Here is a 26,408-nt window from a genome sequence, read left to right on the forward strand (position 1 = left end):
GGAGAATCCTTGGTCCCGAGCCTCTTTTGGCCCAACCGCCAATTTTAGAACCCTAGAAGAATGGAGCTGGAAGGGGCCTCTAAGGCCATCAAGTCAAACCCCCTTGCTCAACGGAGGAATCCAAATATAATTTAATTCCAGAGATGTTGCCACGCCAGCCTTCCATGGGTGGGCAGGGAGTTAAAAGACAAGCACATTTGAGCTCTCAGCCTTCGGAGAGGGGTTTCGACCCACCCAAAAAAATCGGGAAATTAATTTGTTGGGGGGGAAGGAGGGCCGGCGCTCTGGGGAAACTCTACAGACAGACTGAGCATGTCTCCGTATACACACATCAGCACCACGAGGGGTGGATTCTACCCCAGGGTGTAAAGATCTTCTCTCTCTCTCCCACCTACCCAGACCCTCACCTTATAAACGTCCGGAAAGCCGTGGGCCCCAAGCGAGTGGTCCCTTTCACACCCAGGAAACGGATGAAGAGGTCTGCGATCCGGTCCACCAACCTCAGGTAGTTGAACTGTTTCGCATATTTCGGGAAGACCTCCTTCAGGCACATGGCCGGGGCCGTTGTTTCTGGGGATCCACTCCCATTCAGCTCCAGTTTTTCCAAGGATCCTTCGTCAAGGGAATCATCCTTCTCCCGCCAGGTGGGCTTGGCCAGATCCGCTCTGAAGTTCAAACGGCAACACAGGAAAATGGCATGAATGGGGCCTGGCAGATCCCTTCCACCCACTTCTCCCAGAGAAAGGATCCGGTCCGTCCATTCACACCCTGACAGTATTTTGTACTGCCAAAAAAATGGGAAAAAAGAGTCATTTCCAGGGACTTAGGAGAAAACCAGGTGCAAACACGGACTCAACATGAGAAAAAACCGTTTCGCACCACGTAGAACAGGAAAGCGGAAGGTGGGGGATTCCCCTTCTGAAATCTTGAGAAAAAGAGAAGAACATACAGAAGAGCTTTCAAACTATTCACAGGATGAAATCAGGGTCGCCGGTGTCTGAGAACCGCAGAGACAAACGTCTCCCGTTTGGCCACCATGTATTGCTGACTTCTTACTGTGTGTGGCCATCACGGTTTACACCCAAAAAAGACCCATCGGCCTCTGTGAAAATTTATTTATTTATTTATTAGCTGTCCTGAAGCAAAGTGGGACATTTCAGGGGTCGGCTGACACCTCCTGTGTCAGAAGCGAAACAGGAGGAGACCGGCTGCCCAGGTCTTCCGAGGCAACGCAACACAAGGTCTCATAAAGTCTTAACGAAACAAAAAGAGGGGAGGACGAAAAGAGGCTGCAACTTAAATTATTCCTTTTGGACCCTGGGATCCTTTTTTGACAGAACTTGGGGCGCCAGGAGGCAGATCGTGGGGAGAGAATGAAGAGGCTCAACTGGTCCCAGAATCCAGAGCCATGACTCTTCAGAACTTTTACGGCAGAATTTAAAAAACCCTCGCCAGGACCAGCGGGAAGTCGCAAGAATCAGATCAAGGGGACAGGAGGCCAAAATACAGTGGTGCCTTGCTAGACAGTTACCCCCCTTGACAGTTTTTTCGCTAGACATTGACTTTTTGCGATCGCTATAGCGATTCGCAAAACAGTGATTCCTATGGGGGAATTTCGCTGGACAATGCTTGGTCCCTGCTTCGCAAACTGATTTTTGCTAGACGACGATTTGCTTTTCGCTAGACAATGATTTCGCTAGACAGCGATTTCAGTGGAACGGATTATCATCGTCTAGCGAGGCACCACTGTACAAGGCTGGGCTTTCTGGTGCCCCCCAAAAGCGAAGGCAGGGTCTCTGTTTACCTACTAATAGCTGACCCCAGATACATGCGGTGCCTTTAATTCTGGGACTCAAGAGACATATTGCCTTTCAGAGGAGATGGGCAATAGAGAAAATGTTAACGACTTTTTGGAGGAAGAAGGGAGGGAGGGAGGGAGGGAGGGAAATGGAGGTGGCGCAAAGAGAAGGACTTCCAATTGGAACAAAGCTTATGGAGATTCAAAAGACTGCTTATCTTTTATACATGATTACTAATTTATTAATGCTTTCTGGGGGGGCTCCACATTTCCTCTCTGGTCTGCGCTGTATCCTCTTCCTTCTGAGTAGCCTTAATCTTTACGCTAATGTCATGTTTTTGGGGAGTGGGAGGCTATGGGGTCCCTCAGCTACATTTTAAAGTGCTAATTAAAGGCTGGGAGGTTTACAACTGAGGTGTGTGGTGGTGGGGGGAGACGTAATGGGGGCTCCGACCACAGTTGTCAAGTTCAAAGCCCGGCCGGGTCTGGGGCTGCCCATTGTCAGGCACAGACTAACCACCACATCCTTGCTTTTTACAGCTTAGCTTCTGTCGAGAGCGGAAAGGCGGGCAGTTTTATTAGTTTTATTTACCGTTCTTATAACCAGGCAGTGGCCACTTCCTTTCGGACTCGTAAAAAAAAAAAAGCAGAAGCAGTGGGCTGTGGCTGGTGGAGAGGTTTTTAAGCCACTCATCCTCTGCCTTAAAGCAAGGTTGGAAACAGCACATCGCAAGCAACCGAGGGGCATGACGGCTCCCTTCGTTCGTAGCCCTGCGTCGCTTTGCTACAGAAGGGTAACCGAGTCACTTTGCGACCGTAGCGTCATCCACCAGAAGCCCTCGACCGTGTTGGGACGGGGTGGGTGGGTGCAATTTTTGGGGCACGGCTGGCTTACCCTTCGCCCCGCTCTGAGGATCCCAAAGCTTTTCCAGCTCAAAAAGGACCAGTAGAGAGGAAACCCAGGGCCTAGGCAGGGGTGGAGAGGGGACCACAGGAAACTTTTAATTAAAGGTGAAGCTGCACCAACAGCCTCACGTTCACCAAGGCGATTCCGGCCACTTGAAACACATTTAGCTGAGGCTAAATGGATCAAACTAATCTCTATCCTAACCCAAAACAAGGTCCGAGACAGAACAGGCTATCTCAGAGTCCTGGCAAAAGTTACATTTTGTTTTTTTTTTTCTCACGGCCACCACCTGCAAGTCCACAACCAGGTTCTAATTGACAACAGTCACATTCTCTGAGCGGTGATCACACACGAGGCCTGAGGGGTCATCCGCCAGCACCTGGCGAGCTGTACCTCTGGCTCTCCGGGCTGGCTAAGCAGAGTGATTGCTGGCCAGTGGCTTGTTAGATAGGCCCCATCGTTAAAAAGCACAGCTTGCATAAACAAGAAGCAAAACTGGACAGCCAGTTCTTTGGGAGCAGGGAGCGGAAAGTTACTTTCCCTCAGTGGTGAACTACAGTTCCAAAGTTCCAAAAAGTAGTTATAGGGGCGCGTGTGTTTTTGAAGGAATCGCTAGAACTCAAAATTAACTGCCGTTCCGGTCGATCCTTTTGCACCAGACACATTTAACATTCCATCTAGAAAAACAGACACGACAGATAAAATCTCTTTGAAGAGGTGGTGTTAGATCGTCACCAACACGAGCCAAGTTTTTAAACGGACTTTTAATTTTGAGCATGGGTTTATGCGGCTTTACCTCTCCTAGCTGATGATTAAGTTAATTTTCACTTAATGGAAAAAGATCTTCTCCTAATCTCTCGCCAGGCTCAACAGCAGCCGGGTAATAAAAACCGGAGAGATTTTTTGGATTGACACTGATGTTTGCTGAAGAACGAACGGGAGCTGTTCACGAGGACAGAAAGGTTCCTTGGCCACTGCTAGCCAGATTGGCTCTATGGAGCCTCCATAGCAAGAAATAGTATACCTGAGCACTAAATGCTGGGGACAGAAACCGGCAGGAGACAAGCAGTGAAGTGAAAAAGCTCATCATAGCACTTTCCACTCAAAGTCCCAAAATGTGGTAGCTGGATTGGGAGGAGCAGGGCTTTTGTAAGGGTTATGGCTCTTAGCTACGTGATCAAGACGGAAGTGTCTTCCAATACTTTGCATTGCAGCATGGAAAGCTGGCAACAAGATGCTGCTCCTGGGGAGATCCCAACTGCTTTGAGGACAGAGGAATACGGGGGGGGGGGGGAGAGGGTTCAGTCTCGTATGCCCCCCAACTCCACTAAACCGTTGGTCTCCAGTCCTGCTAGCGAAAACTTCCAGCATCCTTCTCCATTTGCCCAGTGAAATTTGCTCCCAACAGTTAAGCTGCCCAAGGTTTCTCGCCGGCAGGTTGAGGGTTTTAACCAATCAACGCATACTGTGGAATAGACAATCGTGCGTTTGAATCGTGCGATGCTCCCCCAAGCTCTTATCCTTCCGGCCTCAAACCAAGCCGGTGTCCCGCCTTGCAGAAGAAAGACGCGGCCAGCCTGCCAAGTCCCCATCAGGGGGGCTGGAGGGTTGCAAGGGAATAAGATTCGTCAGCAGCCGAATCCTGCCACGCATCCGCAGCAGAGGACTAACGAACAAAACACACTAGAAATGTAAGAGGCAGGAGAAGAACAGTAAGTACTTCAGCCTTATAAATAAAAAAGAGCCAGGGCTGTTCCCTGAAACAGCTGCTCACCCCTTTGGCTTTCTTTGCAGCCAGGCAAGGAACAAAGGAGTAATTTGCTGGGCAAAACAGAAAAGACTGTTACAAGTGGCAGGTTTTTCCCTGCACAAAAGAGAGTATTTGCAAAGCTAAACTATACACACAACAAAAATGAACATCGGGAACAAAGCTACTTTACAGGTAAAACGAGTAAAGTTTTCCCGTATGTTATGTTTTGCATGTTTTTCTCTTATAGGGTGTCTTTCTCCCAAAATTGGGAACTGAGGCAGCTTACAACGCAATTTATGGGACAATCCAGATTTCAAAGTTATCTTTGAAGGGGTTTTCAGAGATGTTTCATAGGACTTTTTCTAGTTTTACGCCATTTTCTTATCAAGGTGTTTTTTTTTCAAAGGACCAGAAGCAATATGGCAATAAATAACAACTATCAAACACCCATTAAAAACAAAAAGGGCTAAAACTGAAGCCATCACACTTTGGGGGATATTGAGAGAAGACAAAACTCACTGGAGAAAATTAAACATTAGGAAAAGTGGACGGCAGTAGGAAAAGAGGAGGACCCAATGTGTAATAGTTTGACTCAGTAAAGAAACCCATAGCCTTGCGTTTTCAAGACCTCAGCAGGACAGGACTGTCAATGGCAGGAACTTCCAGAGATCATGAATTTATAGGGTTGCCACAAACTGGGAGCAACCTGATGGCACTCATAGCAATAAAAATGTTGATTAATTTTTTAAAACACTGTAACAAAGCAGGATCAACGAATTACTTTGAGAAAATAACTCTGCTTCAGACTGATGGTACGAGACACGTCTGTTAACAGCAGCTCGGCTGCTCATCGCAAAAAAAAAGGAAGCAAAATTGGGTTTTTCAATTGCATAGACAGCATAATGAAATTTGGAATATTGCAATTAATGATAAATGGACCTCAGAAATGAAGTTCAAAACAGGAGAGATAAAGACAAATAGATTTAATGAGATATGGGATGAATTTATTGAGTAAAGAGGAAGGGAAAAGCCGAATCAAGATTATACATATTTTTGGAAGGGATATGGCGTCATTAAATGTTGGATTGAAGGTGAGGTATAAGGAGGGGGGGAAATTGAGGTAAGATCTAGTGGTCCCCAGGGTGTGTGTGTGTGTTTTAAATGTGATTTGTGTACACAAAATGTAAATTTTACGTTGTAGTTTATTAATGTGTATTACCCTTGTTTTACATGAAGGACGTCTGGGTCCAACACTCCACATTTCTGGCTGAAAGGAACTCAAGAGCAGAACTTCTAGAGAAGACAACCTCCATCTTCATTTTTTTTCTCTCTCCTTCTCTTCTCCCTGCTCCCCACCTGGAATATTACTGAGCTGTTGCAAGTTTTTTTTTAAAAAAAGCCCCGGGTCATCTGGAGCCCCTCAGTTCAAGAGTAAGCTGGTCAACATTTCCTGCGCTGCTCAAGAGGATGTGCTCCATCGTGGGTGCCTGGAGAGAGGTGATGGGCTTCAAACGCTTTCCTCTCCTCTCGAGATGAAAAGCAGCCGACCAGCTAAGGAGGTGACAGTGTCCTCTCCAGATATTACACACTTTAAAAAGAAGTGGGGGGGGGACCTTTTTCTAAAAGGATCTCATTTTGTGCCAGAAAAAGGGGAACGAACAGACAGCTGTGGCAGAGAGAAAATGTGCTAAGCATCGTCGCTTTCAAAACACACACACACACATATACAGGGGCCAGTTCTCTAATTGGACAACTTGATAACAAGCTGAGGACAAAGCTAAGAGCGAAAAGGCAACTCAGAACAAGCCAATTATTGTAGGAGCGTGCCATGATTTGTGACTCAGCTCCAGTATATTTTCAAGGCAGCTACAGCATGTGTCGGTTCTCCCTCCTGATGCTCTCCAAAAGTGGAGCGCTTCTAAGACCCACAGCTTCGAGGTACAGCTTCCCCTTTGTAGACCCCCCACATGGACTCCATATGAGGCAGGTCTCCGATCCACTGAGTTCTTTCCTAGATACACTAGAATTTCATCAAACTTCACCAGAACCTCAGAATCAACGCCTGCTTTCCCAGGGAGCTGTCCTTGGTCCTGAAGAGAAGCTGATTTGGATGACGAGGAACCAGGAAGTGGCCCTGTAGAGCAGTGGTTCCCAACCTCAGTCCCCAAACACGGCTGGACTACAATTCTCAGAAATCCCAGCTGCCAAACAAGGGATCATGGGACCTGTAGTCCAGTAGTGTTTGGGAGACCACTTCGACGCAAAAGGCAAGAGGAACTAGGAGGGAAAAGAAGGGAGAAAGAAACCAAACTCGGACGCTAGGTTTTAATAAGAAATGCAACCAGGCACTATCCTCTACTGATTTTATTGATTGACTGATTCATTACCGCCCTGCTAACCTGCCCTCGATCAATACCTGTCAGGAAGGGGGAGGGGGAGCAAAACAGAAGGAGAAGGTGCGGATTGGGGAGAGAGAAAACCTCTCCCAATTTTTCTCCAAGCTAATTAGCACAAACAAAGCAAGACTCAAATATTTCCTTTCGGCATGGCAGGGAAGCAGAAGTCATTAGCGCTACAGGAAAAGAGCCTAGGATGATACAGAAAGGATCGTCGAAAAGTCACTTGGCATGCACACGAGGAAAAACCAGCACAGGCAGCTCCCAATTAAACACCAGGCTGGCAGAAGAGATCCTGGTGGCAGAAAAGTCTGATTTTTTTTTTACCCCAGAACCCCAACAAAACTTTGAATAAAACTACCAGCTGTGAAGTCTGGCCTCTGCAATGTTTTAACCTATGGAAGGGACACCACCCCCTACAGCTCATCCTGGTGAACCAAAAATAACTTAGTTTGACAAACTAGTGGCTGAGAAGATTTCCAATCTAAGACGGTGGTCACAATGGCCATTTGAACTGATTTATTTTCAGACTTAAGAAAAAAAATAAAATCAGGTTCAAGTCACATGGGATTTAAACCGGTGGCTGTGTTCATATGCACTGAATGGAGATCGATTTATTTCCAGTGATTTAAACCAGTTTTGGCTTCTACACTCGTGAAATCAACTCCTTTCCACAAACCAGCATTGAACTGAATTGATTTTAGAAGCTAAGCTGCGGTCACAGTATGAACCGCCTTTAAGCATCATTTAAACCGATTTAGATTTTATCGTCCGCACAACACTAGGGTGAAATCAATCGATACGAGCCGCAACGCGAGGATTTTTCAGCTGGCCGGAAGAAGCAAAATACCTCACTTCTGAAATTTATTCCGTTCAACACCGTTTTGTGGAAATGAGTCGATTTCAGCTGTGTAGAGGCCAAAACTGATTTAAATCTGCTAGAAATAAATTGACTTCCAAGCAATCTAGGGATCTGGCAGACAGAGAGTTCAAAGTAGGATTCTACTCCATGTAAAATTCTCACAAGAGACACATATCACACCTCTATAAAAGATGACAGAATATTTCTCTGAGCTATTAATATATTTTCTCCCTTCCCACACAATGAGAAGCTTTAGGGTGGTAACTCTTTAGAAGGTTTCCTTTCGTTTTGACAGTTCATTTGTTTTAACTGAGGGGCTAATTACCGGCAGATCATACCCAACCCTATGAGCTGAAAGCTTTACCTGTCAGGCGGCTGTATATCTGCCACTCGCAGCAACAAGAGAGATCTCTGGACTTTTAGGGCATGGGCAAAATCAGGCTCTAAGATGTACTAGAGGAGACGGCAACAAAATGTTGCAGTGGAAGTTCTTCTGTCCCGGGTTCTGGACATGCCGGTCCATCCCTTCCTGCCACATCCAGCATGATCAGTCATGAGAGGGCTGTTCTGGTGGTAAACACCCCCGCACACACGTTCCCTCAATTTTTGGGATCTGTTTTGAGGCTCTCTGGGGGAGACATGCATCCAGCCCCATCAAAATCTTGGGATCCTTCATGGGCTTCTACAGGAAGCTTCTCACTTCTGTATGGAGAATTAGTGCAGGGAAATCCCCCACCCCCCGAGAGAGACCACAGCTGCGATACAAGGACACCTGCAAGCAAGCGGGATCTGAAGGCCTTAGGAATGGACCGCAACAGATGGGAAACCCTGACTTCTGAGCGTTCGGCCTGGAGGCAGGCGGTGCATCACGGCCTCTCCCAATTTGAAGAGACCCTTGTCCAGCAGGCCGAGGCAAAGAGGCCGTCCCGAAAGCAGAAAAATCAGGGAGCTGGACAGGGGACAGATTGTATTTGCCTTCAGCTTGGAAGGGATTGTTACTCTCGAATTGGCCTTCTCAGCCACACTACACGCTGTTCCTAGTCCTCCATACAGAGCACGTTCCCATAGTCTCTCGAGACTGAAGGATGCCTAATGGAAGTCCAGAAAAGGTAACTTTTCCACCAGTTTTAAGGGGGTAAGCTACCAAGGGAGAGGGGGAGCTAGCAGCATCCTGAACACACACCTTTGTTTTTGCTGCGCAGGTATGAAATCTACAGCATAAAGGATTTGCAACAAAGGCTTTATAACCTGCACCCTTTTATCCTAGCCATGTTCCGAGAGAGAGAGAGAGCGAGCAGCAATTCTGACTTCATTTCCAGGAAATGGTATGTATTTCACTTTGGATGAGGTTTGGGTTCTGTCCAATGTCTTTTATGTTGCCTACTGCTACATCGCACACAGAGGGGGGGGAGAGAGGGGGAGCGAAAGAGAGAGGTTCTCTTGAAAAGCCATATTTATTCTCTCCAAAGAAGGGACCAATTTTTAACATGCAATTTCCACGCCTTTCAGCCGGGATGAGATAAGCAATTCATCACCGAGGGCCCTCAGTCCACCGCCTTTCCGTTCCTCCATTCGGAACAGAAATGTAAATCCACCACTGCTGGGATTTTCAAGAGTCGGACATGATGATGTCCGGGATGTTACATAACAGCACTGATGTTACCTGTCTGTCATGGGTTTGGAGGGAAAGTTCCATCCTATGGGGAGTGGAAGGCGGGACATCAGGAGGAGGGGCTGTACTGTATAAATATGTGATGCCTGTGTGGTGAAGAGGAGATGCTGAGACAGACTGTGAGACACTGGGTTGGGACGAAGCAGCAGCTGGGGAAGAAGAAGCTGTTGTGGGAGTCTGGGTGTCTGACAGGGTACTACTGTGTGTCAGAGTACCAACCTGATAGGTTCAGGTGTCTGTGGGTTAGCCAGAACTGATGGGTTCAGGGTCTGTGCTTTAAGTTAAAGGTTCTAGGTGAACCAAACTGTATGCTTGTGTGTGTGAGAATAAGCCACGTTACTTTATTTTATTCACCTGATTGTTTTATTTACCCTGTTTGTATTTAAAATAAACCTTATTCTTTTGTTGTTTAAAAATCCATCCCTGGTCTGTGTGACTTATTATAGGGAATGGTTGGTGGCAGCTTAGTGTAACTGTGTGACATATCCCAGTAGGTCTGGGTTTGTCACATTGATTGGTGTCCAGCGTGTGGGATACGACTGGTCCAGTTGTCCAGCGGTCCAGCAAAGCCTTGGCAAGTGTGCCCAGAGCAAGGGGGATCTAGTCAGGGACAGTCTGAGGCGCGTAGGTAATCTTCTAGGTGTACCTCACGGGGAGGTGCGCTAGTAGAAGAACGTGCCAACTGGGGAGACTTAGATTAAGGTGCTCTGAGGCAGCCTAGTTTTGGCGGGAAAACGCTGAGGCAAAACTGCGTAGCAACAGCGAGCTAGCTTGCCAGCTGAGAGGCCCAGCAGAGGGGGGTAGGCTCTGACTCGATACTGTTGCAAGTAGTGCTGAAGAACAGCAGCAGTCTCTAGGGAGAGCTGGTTCTGAGGCAAGAAGGAAAAAAAGTGGTCGTTTTATTTTGAGGCTTGACTTTTTAAAGCAGCCTGTTCTGAGGGGGGGTATGCCCTTGACTCGAAGCCAAGTAGCAGACATGAGTGAAGTGAAAGACCCCCAGATTGACCAAGGTTCTGAGGATGAATTTGGCTCAGTGCAAGGTGACAGCACAGGAGAGCAGAACCCAGAACTTAGAAAATTGATCCTAGCCCAACAGCATGAACTGAGGGTGAGGGAAATGGAGGAAAGATTAGAGAGAGAGAAAATGGCATTTGAATTAGAGCGAGAGAGAGAGAGAATGGAGAGGGAAGAAAGAATGGAGAGAGAGAAAATTGCTCTGGAAAAAGAAAGGATGGCGTATGAGTTAAGAAAACTGGAAATGATGAACCAGAACAATAATAATAATAGGGATTCTGAGGGAGGCCAACTGTCTAAGGCTGACCTGAAGAAATTCCCTGTGTACCACAAGGGAGATTGTCCTGAGGTGTTCTTTTCCTTAGTGGAAAGAGCGTTTGTGGACTTCTCAGTGAGGGAAACTGAGAAGATGACCATCATGCGGTCTTTAATCAGTGGTAGCCTGGCTGAGGTTTATGCCGAGATGCCTGAGGAATTGATGAAAGATTTTGCAGAGTTTAAAAAACTGGTGTTTGCAAGACATGGGATAAATGCAGAGCAGCTGAGACAAAGATTCAGGTCCCTTACCAAGAAGCCAGAACAGACTTTTACCCAAGTGGGGGCCCAATTGGTGAGGCTGCTTGAGAAATGGCTATCGCAGGAGGGAATAGAGACCTATGAGCAGCTTAAAGACTTGATAGCCCTGGAACAGTTCTATTCAGTCCTGCAGGGGGAATTGAAATTCCAGGTGAGGGAAAGGAAACCGAAATCTGTGGCAGCAGCCGCAGAGATCGCAGATTTTATCTCCCAAATAAGAAAGCCCTTGGGTGAGGGGAAATCTGTAGGTAAACCCAAAGAAACCTACAGCAAGTACTCTCAGGGACCAGGGAAAAGCCAGCAAGGGGGAGGGGCCCATGGTGAAGGGAAGCCCTCAGACATGAAACCAAGACCTCAGATTTTGGAGGGAAAACCAAAACAAGATGAGAGAGAATCAAAATATACCAGAAAATGCTATTTCTGTCAGGGAAAGGGTCATCTAATCTCAGAGTGTGAGAAATTAAAGCAGCTAAAAGGAATGGTGCCTCAGAATTCTAGTGGGACCAAGCCAAAAGCTGTGTTCTGTGTCCAGAAAGAGCAAGGCTCAGTGTCACTGAGGGAGCCTGTTGCCATGACTACTCAGTCTGGGACAGCTACCTCTGCTGAACAGGCTGAGGAAAATGGTCCTCTTGTGGAGGTAAAGCGCTGCTTGCTGATAAAAACAGATTCTCAGTTGTTTGAGACAGCAGGGGTGGACGTAGGAATACTTGACCGTCAGTATAGGGGACTGCGGGACACTTGTTCCCAGGTAACCCTGTGCCATCCAGATATCATCCCTAGGGAGTTTATAATCCCAAATGAGAGCATAAAGGTAGCAGGGATTGAGGGGCAGATAATCTCTCTGCCAGTAGCAGAGGTACCTGTCAACTTTCAAGGCTGGAGGGGAGATTGGCGGATAGCGATTTCATCGACTCTGCCAGCAGCCGTGCTCGTGGGAAATGACCTGGCTGAACATGTGAAACGGGTGCTAGTGATTACACGCTCACAAGCCACCACAGGGACAGTTCAGGGGGGTAATGATGAGCCAGAGACGGAAGCAGGTGGGGGAAGTTCAGAAGCTGTGGTGGAAACCTTAACCACAGACAGCAGATTTGGACAGGAGCAAAAGGCAGACGCCACTCTCCAAAAGTGTTTTGAACAGGTGACTGACGCCCAGCTAACACCTGAGACCCCAGTGAGATTTCTGGAGAAAAAGGGGATTTTATATAGAGAAACCCTGAGGAATATCTCAAAAGGGGGAGATGGGATCAGAAGTCAGCTGGTGGTACCTGAAAAGTATCGCCCCATGATCTTACAAAGGGGGCACTCTGACATGTTTGCTGCACACTTAGGGGTCAACAAAACACAGCAGAGAATCACACAGAATTTCTACTGGCCTGACATAGGGAAGCAGATCAGGGAGTTCTGTAAACAATGCGATGTGTGTCAAAGGCAGGGGAATAACCGCGATAGGACCAAAGCAAAGTTGTGCCCTTTGCCTGTGATTGACACTCCGTTTAAATGCATAGGGGTGGATATTGTGGGACCTTTGCCCAAGGCCACAAAGAGGGGGAACAGGTTCATCCTAACAATTGTGGACCATGCCACAAGGTATCCTGAAGCCATACCCCTGACTAACATTGAAACTAACACAGTGGCCGATGCTTTGGTGGGGTATATGTCCAGGATGGGATTTGCCTCAGAGATAATCACAGATTTGGGCGCATCGTTCACATCAAAGCTCATGAAACGCTTATGGCAGATCTGTGGAATTAAGCACAAGGAAACCACTGCTTATCATCCTGAAAGCAATGGGTTAACTGAGAAGTTCAATGGGACTCTAATGCGCATGATTAGGGCTTTCTTGGCAGAGAATCCAAACAATTGGGACCAGAAGCTGCAATCCCTTTTGGTTGCTTATCGATCAGTGCCACAAGCCAGTACCGGGTTCAGTCCATTTGAACTTTTATTTGGGAAAGGGGTGAAGGGGCCCCTTGATTTGATCGAGCAGGGTTGGGGGCAGATCGCCCAGGGTGACCCACAAGACGTTGTGACTTACATAGACACCTTGATGAATGACCTAAGGAGAAACCTAGAGCTAGCAGCAGAGACCCTGCCAGCTCAAAAGGTCAGAAAGAAAGCTTGGGATGACCAGGAAGGCAGGGAGAGGCGCTTTAACCCAGGGGAGGAAGTGCTTTGGCCTAGGCTCTGCAGAGAGAGCAAACTGCAGCTGGGTATCCCAGAAAGAAAATACTTGGGTCACAAGGTAGGGGGAGGAGTGATAAAACCCCTGGAGGCCAAAATAGAAGCTGTTCGTGATTGGCCCAGACCCAACACCAAGAAAAAAGTCAAATCATTTCTTGGGTTGGTGGGCTACTACAGAAAGTTCATCCCGAGGTTTGGCGAGATTGCGGCTCCGCTGACCGATCTGACGAGGAAGAAGACTGATGACAGCATCCCGTGGACCAGCGACTGTGAGGCGGCGTTCCAGAGGTTGAAGAAGGCGTTAATCAACTATCCTGTCCTGCGTGCTCCAGACTTCGACCGGGAGTTCATCATCTACACCGATGCGTCTAACAGCGGGGTAGGAGCAGTTCTGTGCCAAGAGGATGAGAATGGTGACCAGCATCCAGTGTCCTACCTGAGTAGGAAACTTCAAAAAGGTGAGAGACATTTGGCAACCGTGGAGAAGGAGTGTTTGGCCATAGTCTACGCGATCCAGAAGGCCAAGCCTTACATCTGGGGAAGACATTTTGTTCTGTGTACTGACCATTCACCATTGCAATGGTTAAAGACAATGAAAACCCACAATAGCAAACTTATGAGGTGGGCTTTGAACTTACAGGACTATGACTTTGAAGTGAAGGTGGTCAGAGGGTCAGTGAACTGTGTTGCTGACGCCTTATCAAGAAGACCTGAAGACTGAAGACGGCGAAAGAACATGGACTATATGTATATAATGAAAACAAAAAGTTAAATGTACCTGGTTTTTAAATTGGTTTGTATTAATAAAGGTAAATTGATGTAATGTATATGGTAAATGTTTAAATGCCTATTTGAAATGTTTAACTTAGAATGTAAGTAAGTATAATATGGTAGGTATAATTGGTGTTGTGTGTTTTATACAGGTTGTTTTTTGGGAAAAAGCACCTTAGCTTTCCCCCTACAAAACAACTTATAAAGAGGGGAGGTGTTACATAACAGCACTGATGTTACCTGTCTGTCATGGGTTTGGAGGGAAAGTTCCATCCTATGGGGAGTGGAAGGCGGGACATCAGGAGGAGGGGCTGTACTGTATAAATATGTGATGCCTGTGTGGTGAAGAGGAGATGCTGAGACAGACTGTGAGACACTGGGTTGGGACGAAGCAGCAGCTGGGGAAGAAGAAGCTGTTGTGGGAGTCTGGGTGTCTGACAGGGTACTACTGTGTGTCAGAGTACCAACCTGATAGGTTCAGGTGTCTGTGGGTTAGCCAGAACTGATGGGTTCAGGGTCTGTGCTTTAAGTTAAAGGTTCTAGGTGAACCAAACTGTATGCTTGTGTGTGTGAGAATAAGCCACGTTACTTTATTTTATTCACCTGATTGTTTTATTTACCCTGTTTGTATTTAAAATAAACCTTATTCTTTTGTTGTTTAAAAATCCATCCCTGGTCTGTGTGACTTATTATAGGGAATGGTTGGTGGCAGCTTAGTGTAACTGTGTGGCAGATCCCAGTAGGTCTGGGTTTGTCACACGGGAATCGAAAAATATGTAGAACATAAAGCGCGAATTACAAAGCCTCTCGGATCTCATATGAGAGGGAGCTATTAAAATGAAAACACGGCGAGGTGGAAGATGGAAGGCGTGCAGTAGAGGGAGGGAAATGTCAGGGAAAGAGGGAAGCGGGACTCAAAGAGCTTGCGTTGGGGTGAGAAAAGAAAGAGACACCCTTACATAGTAGGGAAACCAGGCTTAGGGGGTTCTCTAACTAAGTTTGGGGCTTTTTGAAATGATTATTCCCGAACCATGTCTGAACTGACTTCCTGAAACAACTTAAGTCTAAATTTTTAAACAGAAGTTTCCAGAGTCACTACTTCTGTTTTCACAGGGCGCCAGCCTGCTTACAGCCCTGCTGGAAGGAGGAAGGGAAAACCCCAACCCACAAACCAATCCATTTATTACAGGCTACCAACCGAATATAAGCAGCCAGATCTTTAAAAGGGATTCCAAATAAAATAAAATACATTAATATGTACTGCTCTGTATTGACAGATAGGACTCACCGTGTGCTACGTAACTCTTCATTACACTATACGGAAACATTGCTTTTTGGGTTTTTTTTTAAAACAATGGAGAAATCTCTGTCTTTGAAACTTTTAAGAGATGTTTAGAAAGACTGAAGGAACTCCAGCTTTTATTTTTTCTCTCTCTCTCTCTTTCTCTCTCTCTCTCTGCCCGGTCAGTAGGTTAATCCAAGAGGGGACCCCAAATGAAGACGATGTACTTACAGCGCCTCTTCTTGTCTCTTCTTCCTGTGGGGGTCCACCAACCGGAGGGTGTCACGGATGACAGCGACCTTGACCTCTTCATCCACAGGGCTTGGGAGGTACTCGATGACTCCCGGAGAAACCTTGGGGTACCCAAAGGAGAAGGTGTGTAAGGGGCAACGCATCCACGTGGCTTTTATCCACACTCCCTCCTCAAGGCCCAACAAGAGAGAGAGAGCGGGCTCAACTGTCCCCTTTCAAGCAAGAAAAGAGTCAGACGGGCTCAGCTAAGACACCCGAATGGAACCTCCAGAGAACTGAGCAGTCTATCTGTGTGGGAAAACAGAAGGAGAAAAATCTGCCCAAGCCATGTTCCCTGGTATGAAAAAAAAAAACCAAGGACTTTTCTGTATATGATCGAGAAGGATGCTGATGGATATATACTGTATTTTTTGCACCATAAGACTCACTTTTTTCCCACAAAACAGGGGGGTGGAAAGTCTGTGCATCTTATGGAGCGAAGAAAACAGATTATATTTTCCTGTTTTCTTCTCCTAAAAAATCGGTGCGTCTTATGGAAAGGTGCGTCTTATGGAGCGAAAAATACGGTATTTGGATTTTTAAAAGGATTTAGATTGAGGGAGGCTGAATGCAGGCCTCCAGGGAGGTCAGCTCCAGAAGTCTTCAACATAGGCTGGGGCAGATGGGGCTTATAGTCCAATAACACGTGGAAAGCCACAGCTTCCCATTTCTGGATTGCACCAATTCATAGGGATCGGAGTGGGCAGGGTAGACAAGAAATAACAGCAGCAGCGCCTGCAGCCACAGCGGTAAAGCCATTTTAATTTTATTTTACCAGGCGTTTGAAGTCCTTAGTCCTGACTTTTTGTCTGCATTTCTTTTAAAGCTGCTTTTTCTACCCTACAGGGATTTTTTTTGGGGTGGGTTGTGTTTGCCTTTGCTTCGGTCTGAGTTTACTGCGCGGCTTTTATTGCAGTTTTATTGAATGAGTTTATCGAGAATCGCTCTGGGAGCCGCTGGTTGGAAGGCACTACAGAAAATACCGTAAAATAAATAAATACCAGGCTCTCAAGGATGAAGATTCCCCGAGAAGTTTGCAAATGGTAAAAAGGACAATAAAAAAAAATACAGATCCATAAAGCAATCAGAGTTAGTCATAAAACCATGGACCCATTTAGGCCTTTAAAAGGCTCAGGAGGATAAACAAGGCCCTTGATTGAGAGCAAAATATAACAATGCTGAATCCCACCTGGTCAGACTCTCCAAGGAAGGAACATCAAAAAAAAGAAATGTCTTTGCATGTATGAATGTGCTTTAAATTTGCTTAAGACCTCACTTTTGTTAAAAACTAGGGCCTAGGATCATACCAGATGAGATGGACACACACCTCTCTTTTAATTTTCTATTAAAACTAGATTGGGATCACCACACTGTTTTTTCCTGATGTAAATCCCTCTGCTAGTGGTTGTTTGGAATAAAAAACTTAAGCAAACTGAGGATCTAAAATGCCAACATCTCCCCCAGGCCCAAAGTCCTAGATCAGACACTTAGCATCTTTCTAAAAAGGGTGCTCTCCTACTCTCTCTCTAGGGGTGGAAGGATGTGGCTTTCATCAACTGCATATCTTGATTTTTTGTGTGTGTGCTGAGCTTTATGAGCTACACATGAGGTTCATTTGAGCCTCTGATTGCTAAGAAACATACAGTCTCTATGGAAATTCCATTGAAAGGGAAGAAAAATGGATGAACTGGATAAAACACATACAGTGGTGCCTTGCTTAATGAGTGCCTCGCTCAACGATGAATTCACATAACGATGGCCTTTGCTGGAAATTTTGCCACCTCACCTAACGATGTTTCCTATGGGGGATTTTCGCATAATGATGTTTGGGACCTTTGGGAAAACTGTTTCTAACCAGAAACAAGCTAGGCAATTTGAAACCCCAGCCTTCAAAAATCCCTGGGAACATCAAGTAGAGAAAGTGTCAGCAAATTCAAGACCTTGTGGGATTTTTGGATCCAAACGGACAGACACGTTAAACATAACACATCAGACATAGTAGTAATAGAACAAAAAAAATGTACGGATCCTTGACATTGCAATTCTGCAGGATACTAGATAAAGAATTGGAAAAACTAACAAATACAGAGACCTGGCCATCGAAACATTTCGCTTGTGGATGAAACACACACTTCAGTGATCCCCATAGTCATTGGGGCTTTGGGAAAAAATATCGAGAAATTTTGCACAGTGCAATAAGCAGTTGACGATCTCAGAAATCACACCATCAGAGCTGCAAAAAAATGGCAATATTAGGAACAGCATACATACTGCACCAAATATTTAACAGCTACTTAGTTTTTTAGTTAAAACTTGTATCAGTTATATAATGCCAGTCAATTTTTTTTTATAATTTTGATTGATTGTCTGGTATTGTTTAGTCATCATCATCATCATCCATGCATCATACATCTACCAGATCTGGTCTTCTTTGCCGTGCTACACAGAAAGGGGCCCACCTCTTTCTCGTAATCGATCTTCATGCTAGGATTAGCGTTGACCTCCAGCAGAATCGGCTTCAGGTTCCTCATCAGCAGAATGTCAAACCCTAAAATCTTTGGAGAAGAAACATCAACAGCATTTTCCTTTCCTCCCCTTCACATCCGAAAATAAATAAATAAATTGATAGATAATCGACGCATCTCTGAGGACTCTTCTTTGAAGGCGCGTCCACCCGGCAACCAAGAATGAAGAAATCCCATCCTTGTGGGAGGGGGTTTGTCGTGACACACCTAAGTCTCATCTCTTTCAACAGGATTTGACCACTGACGCCTCTTGTCTGCACCGATTTCTCCAGATGCTGCTACTCTCGTAGCAACATCTGGAGGCCGGCCTTCTCCTACTCCGGCTTTTTAGGGTCACGAGAGAGACTGTTTATCCCAAAAAAGCAATAGGGTCTATGTGTGTTTACTGGGAGCGGCTTCAGCGCCTCGTCAAACAGCAGAGAGTTTACCTGGAAACAGGAGGGTCCCGGCTTCCCTGGAGGGATGTCGGAATGGTAGTAAACCTTCAAGTCAGGGACCATGGCGATCACGGTCTTGATGACCAGGGAAATGATGTCCGACCAGACCTTCCGGACGTCAATCCCACCGGAAGAGAGCCGGTCAAGGATGCTGGAAAACGTCCGTTTGCTGCCTGTGTTGCCGCTGTCGGAATGGACGAAATTCCCGCTGTGGATGTTGAGGGAATAGTTGGTGAGGTGCATGAAGACCTGGTGAAGGTTCTTGAGCGTCGGCTCCTGGTAGGGCTCCGTGCAGAACCGGCAGAGTCCGTCTTTGGCCACGTAAACCTCCAGGGGCTGCAAGGATTTCAGCAGGACGTACAGACGGATGTCGAACTTGAGCTTGTCAATCAGCAGCGGCTTGGAGATATATTCCTGGACCACAGAAGGCCTGGTCTGGAGGGTCCCGGTCATCCGGACATCGCTGGGGTCTTTGATGAGGTAAATCCCGTCCCCCTGACAACCTCCGTCCGGTTTGACAATGAAGGTGGGCTTCCACGTGGGGTTGGTCTCCTTGATCATGTGGACCTAGGGAGGAAACAAAAACGGGGAACGTCAAAAAAAAACACAACCTCAAGCTCGTTCAGTGTTTTGGTGGCTGCGTTTTGCTGCTGAATCCCTTCGACCGAGGGCGGCCCTTTGTCTTGATGACCTCCACAAAGTCTAGTCATTCAGGGCCCCTGCTCAGGTCTTGCAAAGCCAAGCCTGCAGCCTCCTTGACGGAGATCCTCTTCGGTCTCCTCCTCTCTTCCTGCTGCCTTCAACTTTTCCCAGCACGATTGTCTTTTCTGGGAGTCTTACCATCATGCAAAAAAAAAAGTGTGACAGGTCTCAATTTCTTCATCTTACTTTCTAGAAGGAGTTCAGGCTTGACTTGATCATCATGTCCTCTTTTTTTGCTTTTGTGGCCCAAGGCACTCCTTCAACCCCACATTTCAAGGGGGAGTTATCTTTTCTCCTCTCTTCCTTTGCTGCTCAGCTTTCGTTTCCACACATAGTAACGGGGAACATCACAATATTGATCATCGGCTTGTCGTCCTACCTCCTTACACCTGAGGAAGCGATCCACGAAATCTCACAACACTTTTCTAGGACGGGAACTTTAGCGTGAAGTGTGTCGCCCCCTCGTGGACACACAGCGGAAATGACCCAAATGGGACACTAGAAGAATAAGAAGAGCTAGCAGAGATTTGGGCGGGGGGGGCTCTCATTTAAGCCCCTGCTGTAAAACCTGGTGGGTGGTCTCACTTTACCTCCAACCGCAACCTTTCTAGAAACGGGGTAGACTGAGTCACATTTTTTATAGATAATAAAAAAATTGACCTCTTCCTCTGTTTGCCCCCCCCCCCCCCGGACTCAGAGGGGTGAGCGTCCAATGGAGGTGGGAAAGATGGGGTTGAAACCTGCGAAATGCCGGCTAAAGTTCCTCCCTGACGTCTCTCCTACTCCATCAAAACTTGATGAGACGGAGGAGTTTCCCACCCTCTCGTTGTTGATCAAAGTGGCTTTAAATGTTGGGATTTGGTAACAAAGCAAGCGTAGAATCCTAAAATAACAGAATTGGAAAGGGGGCCTCGAAGGTCATCAAGTCCAACCCCCCTTGGCTCAAGGCAGGATCCACGTCAAAGCAGATCGGACAGAGGGGGGGGTGTCCAATTTTATCTTAAAGGCCTCCAGTATTGGAGGGCTCACCCTCTCCTCCCAAGGTCCTGAATTCCATCTCCCTCTCAGGCATGGATGGAGGATCATAATTACGACCGCCTAGAGTGGCCGTAATTGTCTAGATAGGCGGGATATAAATTCAATAAATAAATAAATAAGTACAGGCTGTTCAATCGGCCATCTGTTGTTCCCTGAAGTGGAACATGGGTGTCTTTATCGAGGATACGGGGCACAGATAAAGGGTTTTGTAAGTGGGGCAGGTTCTTATTCGGGAAGCTGCCCATAACAGCAGCCTGCTTGGGTGGGGACGGCCCTGTCCAGCCAACGCACCCCCACTGGGGAGGTGTCCAAATCAGCCATCTCAGCCACTTTCCAGTGGCAGAAGGTTACACAGACGCCAGCCCATAAAAGCTGGTTACAAGTAAAATTCGGTAGCTTTTCAGGACCCACTCCGGGTTGTTGTTTTCTGAAACAGACGAATGCCTCTATCTACCCTCTGGCCTCCCCAGAGATTTTGAAAAGTATTTTGCTACAGCTATAAATCCAAGGTGTGAAAAAGCATCAGTGACCACCAAGGCAGTTCCAATGTCTTTAAAAAAAACCCCAAGCAATTAATTTCCACATTTTCCAAAAGCAACTTATAGCTACTTTTATGGGGTGATTTGGACCCCATCTAAATGTCACCGGCTCTTGGCCAGGGACACAAAACACACCCACCTGGTTGTCCTCTTGGCCCCCATGACAGAATGCAGGATCCAGCATGGGTCAACCTCTGAATGGTGCCCAAGCCCTAATCCCCCCACTGAGGACTAGAAACATACAGACACTTTGCTTCCGTGTAACTGCCTTTCTTTGAGTTGTCATTGGGGGAACTCAGACATTGGCACACAATAAAGAAACCTTATCTGTCGATTTTAACACGGGAGGGGAGAAAAGCGCAGCACGATTCGAAAGAGGAACAGGAAGCAAATGCAAGGGGAGAAAATGGAACCAAGTTCCCGTCCCTAATTCCAAAGAAACCCAGGGAAGCAGGAGAACGTTGTGGGTTTTTTGGCAGAGCATGTGGGGGTTTGTGTGCGTGCGTGCGTGTGTGCGTGTACGCATCTTCTAGGCTCTTCCAAGCGGTGGGGCCTTGGATTGGGACTTTTTGTCCAGGAAAGGGTGGAGAGGGGAAAGGACACCAACCTCTGTCAGGAAGATGGCCAGCTCCTCGGGCAGGATCCAAGAGCGCGGGTAAAAGTCGTACTCGTCAGGGAAAAGCTCCTGCATGGTCCTCATAGCCCGGCTCAGAGTAATCTTCCGCACCATTTCCGCCATCCCTGGGGGGAGAAGGAAGAGGGTGAAGCCATCAGCGGGAGACTCCAGGGACGTCAGACAGGGCTAGACTCTGAAACAGATGAGAGTCCCCCCCCCCGCCCAGCAACCCTTCTCCGGGAAGTGGGGAAGGCACTGTGGGTGCGCAAGATGCAATCCTGAGGCTTGGGTTATTCAGAAGTTCAAGAAGACCTGCAAAACAGGCCTCTTTCTTCACTGGGGGGGGGAGTAACACTGCAAGCGTCCCCCCCCCGAGGACCCACCCTCCTCGAGGTTGATTTTCGAGGCTACGGTTCTGTACAACGCTCACCCAAGAGTCAGGATAGATGGGAAGGGAACAATAACAAAAAGTTATTTTTGAAGGGTGGCCCCTTCAAAGACAAAGTTTTCTATTTTTTTTTAAAGGGAGCTTTCCTCGACAACTCCACTTCATCAGACATAAGAGGAGAGGAGACAGAACATGGCAAAGATTTATAAGTGGCATCAAAGTATAGACATCAAAAGACAGAGATTGCGGCCGGGTGGTAAGAGAGTCAGAGACACACTCAAGAGTCAGCTGGGCCGAAGTCTTCAGGGAACCTCTGAATAAATGCGCACAGGACTGCACTGAATGTCGATGGTTACGGCTTTCACTTACAAAATCCCACCTGTTCTTCGTGCACCTGAATAGGGTGATGGTGTTCCCTGAAGCAAAGAGTGAGACGCCCTCCTCTCCCATCCCCTCTACATTCAGAGCTGCTGGATAGCTCAGTGGCTTAGGTCTCCGGCTGGCATTCCCCCACTGTGCCTCCTTGACAGGGGCTTGACTAGATGATCCTTAGGGGTCCCTTCCAGCTCTGCAGTTCAAAGGGGGTTATATTAGCCGTACAGTCTCCGAGCGCCTGCTGCTTGAGGCAACCACCTCCTTTTGCCCACTGGTAGAGCCGGCCCTGGGAGAAACTCTTGAGATCCACCTGAGAGGCTCTGCAACCAGTACATAAAACCAAGCTCTGACGTTTGTTTAATTTAGTCTGGCCAGGGAGAGGGCAAACCCTCGCGCCCACATTGTTCCCGGGGAACAATTTCATATAGCTTTTTGCAGAGGGTAGTAATAAATGAGAAGCAGAGAGAGAGAGACACGTCGGTGAGTCAATTTCTCAGCCCTGAGCTCTTACTTAGCTGGATACAGGAGGGGATTAAAGAAGAAAATAAGGGAGTTTAGAAAGGCTCAACAGCCCTCATATTTCAGGGAAAGGTTGGCTTAAGCTCCTCAATATTTAGAAAGCAGTAATTTAATCAGAGGAACTTTGCTTTCCATACCCTTCCTGGAGAAAACAACCACCGGCAGACGTCGGAGCACCAGATCTGGCTCCGAGGAAGTGCTGCATTAACTATTGGCTGTGGAGCCCAAGGTTGTGAGTTCGATTCCCGCACTGGGCCTCATGACGCAGGATAAGGATGCCTCCTATACAAACCACCTTCCACAAAGGGAAAAAAATGAATTTCTCCTGGTTTGGACCCCAGGTTGGAGGCGAGAGAGAGAGAGACACAACAAGCTCACTCGCCATATTTTTTAATGAGCAGCGCCAGGTTTCATTACCTGGAAATTTGTTGACGAGGCCCGAGTCGATGGCGTTATCGTGAAACGACACAGCGTGCCAGTAAATATCACAGGGCAAACGGCGACCAAACGGAAACTGGAGGAGAGGGGGGAAAGGGGTGGGAGAAACACCAGTTAGGCAACTTTAGACCAAATTACACACCAATTAGAAATCTCCCCACTGTGTTGTAGACGATTTTTATCAAGAAAAGAAAGCCTTCGCCAATTTTCTTGAGAGCCGGCTAGTAGACACAACTGACCTAGATTCAGGGGATTAATTACATTTGCCGTTTTTCCTCTTTTGAGCTTTGTTTTTTTATTATTATTATTTCCCAGAGTCTCCGGCAAGTATTTGAAAACCAGCGTTGTGGGCGGGGTGCTAAATTACGACCGGTTTGAAACTGAAGTTCACCTTCTTTCCATTTTAATTCCTTTTTTTAAGAGAAACGCCACCAGATTCCCACTGGTTTTAGGAAAGGAACCTTTCTAGTTCAACCTGGCCTGCCTTCAGCCCCCCACTCAAGCTCTCATTGACCTCCTCAGTTACAGGGGATCTCGTGGGAGGGAGATCCAACCTGGAAATGAGGAATTTCCTGATGGTAAGAACCATAAAGCTTGCCTCCCGATGTTGTGGGCGCCCCATCGCTGGAGGTCTTCAAGAAAAGATTGGACAGCCATCGGTCCAGGAGGTTATGAGGTCCAGGATGGTCTGAAGTCTCATGCCTTGGGCAGGGGGTTGGGCTAGATGACCTCCAAGGTCCCTTCCGACCCTAGCACGATTCGATGAGTCTTTGAAAGCAGACGGCCCTACTGCCCTTCCCTCTTTCTCATCTCATCCACCTTATTTTAACACCTCTGGGATAAAAGGACACAATGCCTCCCTACTGGGAGGGGGGAAAAAACAAACTTAACTTGTGCACACCAAGATGGCGTGGGGGCAGTGGGAGATGAAAGGCAGCTGGGTTTTGGATGCAAGAATCATTCCAGGGCTAATGATGCTTCCTGGGTCTCCAGGCCTCCTCCGAGGAGGTGCCTTTTGAGCATCTGCAACTCCTACTGCTGAGAAGCATGTTCACTGCTGGAGAAACAGCTCCAAAGCCCACTTCCAAGAGGAAATACCCTCTGGCTGTTTGCAGTTATTGCCTCTGCCAGCCATGTTTTCAATCTCATCCCACTTTTTAAAAAAATTTCCTTTGTTCTTTCTTTCCAGGGAGGCTCCTTGTGCGAAGCGAAAAAGGAATCGGACAACCTGCTCTTTTCTTTGATCGTGTTTCGAGATGCATTGAAACCTCAGGACTGCCTTTGGGAGTAATGCTGGGAAGTGAAAGAAGGATCATTCTAACTTGGCAAACTCTGACATTTCTCATCTGATCAAGGGGGGAAAAGGCAACAGGCCGTAGTGATTCTCCCTATCGTGGCTTTCTTTCAGGAAAAGCTGGAGGAGTCAGCGAGAAGTCACATTTTTCAGGGGCTGCAAAAAAAGATTGATTTGCAGGGAAATGCTTGAAGAACATGATCCTGCACCTCATGCCCTCTTCTCGCCTGAAATACAGATGGAGTAATTCATACGGATGTTTGTGTTTTTTTTTATTTTTCCCAAGGAATGCAGCTTTAAAAAAACCAGGCATGGGGAAGAAAACAAGAGGCGCTTCTCACCCCACCAGTGAGTCCTGCAACTGACTGGTTGACGTTTCCTAAAGAATCTGCAAATAAAAAATCCTGGCCTCGCACAGACCACCCCAAAGTGCTCAAAAGTTTCCAAACTGGTTTGTGTGTGTTTCGTAACAACATGTTGGAAAGAAGAAGGTCTATTTTTTTCCCCTCTTATTTTTTTTGCTGCCCAAGTGTATCAGGAAGAGAACAAGCCCGAAATATTAGCATTCCGCATCCTTCTCCTGCTACAGCATGACAAATCAGATTATCCCAGCTACAAGCTAGTTAATTCGGAAACAAGCCCGAGCAAAGCGTGCTCCACACAGCTCTACGACACCACGGTGACCAGAAGCATGACGAAGAGAGAAGCAGATGCAAAAAACTACAGAAACAGCACTCGAGGGGGACAAAAGGGGTCGTCGGCAACAGGACAGAAACCCAGTTCTGGCCAAAAACACGTGTGTGTTTGTATTTTTTCCCCCCTATTTGTTTGTTCTAAAATGTTTTTGTTTCAAAGCTTCTGAAGAGGAAGCAGGTTGATTAATGGCACTGCAAGAAACACACAACACACAACGGTTTCACTTCACAGATAAGGAACATTTGGAGGTCACGATTGCATGAGGTCAGAAGCAACTTGATCGCTGTAAACAATAACAAGGGACATCAATGCTTTTTCAAATTATAGGTTTGTTCACAAGGGAGAGGACAACACAGCACTGGCATCTCGGGATGATGGAGAGAGACCCCTAAGAAGCGAGGAAACTTGGATGTGGCCACTGTTATTCTGCGGGATGGGATAAAAACCTACCCAGCCATCTGCATGAGCCAAGAGGTAAACATGACAGGCCTTCAAAATAGTAAAGAAATCATTAAAAACATGAGAAACTGCTGCTTAGAACACACAAAAATAGTTATGGAGTCGTACAGGAAGAGAGAACTGTTACCTCTCCTCTTAAATATCCCTGGGGAAAACGTTGAGTTTTTGCTTTTCTTTTGTTTGGGGGATTTTCTGCCGTACTTTTCCCCCCTCCTTCCTGAATCAGAAGGTTCCTGCCGTTCAGGAACAAACTGACAAAAGGGTTTCTAAGCTGCTTCGGAGACTTAACTGTTGTTGTTGTTGTTGTTGTTGTTGTTGTTGTTGTTGTTGTTGTTGTTGTTGTTGTTGTTGTTGTTGTTGTTGTTGTTGTTGTTGTTGTTGTTGTTGTTAGTGGATGTTGTGAGGATCAGAAAACAAGACCCTGGAGCAGAATTTGAAATTGACATTTTTTTAAAAAAAGATTGAAAAAATTTGGAAAAAAAAATAGATTTGAAAGTTTTCTATTTTTTTTCCCTAGCAACATTTTTCATCGCTTTGTTTGTGAGCCAACCGTGGGCAAAATGGAGTCCGCAGGCCCAACGCACCACCTCCCACCACCAACGGCACAGAATTTTGCAGGCTCCCCGTCTCCCACCTCCTGGTCCCACCCAAAAAGATGCCACTTCTTTATCCATTAAAGCCCTCAGACAAGAAGGGAATCAACGGGGGGGAAGGGGGGAAATAAGGAAACGGAGGCCTGACGAGACACAGGAAAGCGGGTGTCACTTTTGCTGTGCGATATTACCTCCCTAAGTTCAAACCTAAGCAGGCCCCACTGATTTCAATGGAGGCCCCACTGATTTCAATGGATGTGGGGAAATCCCCAGGGAACCCTGCTTG

At 46.9% G+C, this 26,408-nt stretch overlaps 1 protein-coding gene across 2 annotated transcripts in view; it reads right to left on the minus strand.

The window, feature by feature from the left end:
- The window catches only part of TTLL11 (tubulin tyrosine ligase like 11), a 40,163-nt gene that overhangs the window by 8,689 nt on the left and 5,066 nt on the right, over positions 1–26,408 (minus strand). For both annotated transcript variants that reach the window (XM_072985166.2, XM_072985167.2), the window contains exons 2-7: positions 23,060–23,156; positions 21,352–21,485; positions 18,457–19,032; positions 17,963–18,058; positions 15,444–15,565; positions 408–665 (exon numbers count right to left, since the gene is read on the minus strand). In XM_072985166.2, coding sequence (XP_072841267.2) covers positions 408–665; positions 15,444–15,565; positions 17,963–18,058; positions 18,457–19,032; positions 21,352–21,485; positions 23,060–23,156 — 1,283 coding nt within the window. The remainder of the gene's footprint in view (positions 1–407; positions 666–15,443; positions 15,566–17,962; positions 18,059–18,456; positions 19,033–21,351; positions 21,486–23,059; positions 23,157–26,408) is intronic.

The sequence above is a fragment of the Pogona vitticeps genome, chromosome ZW-PAR (assembly GCF_051106095.1).
Source record: "Pogona vitticeps strain Pit_001003342236 chromosome ZW-PAR, PviZW2.1, whole genome shotgun sequence".
In the NCBI taxonomy this organism is placed as follows: Eukaryota; Metazoa; Chordata; class Lepidosauria; order Squamata; family Agamidae; genus Pogona; species Pogona vitticeps.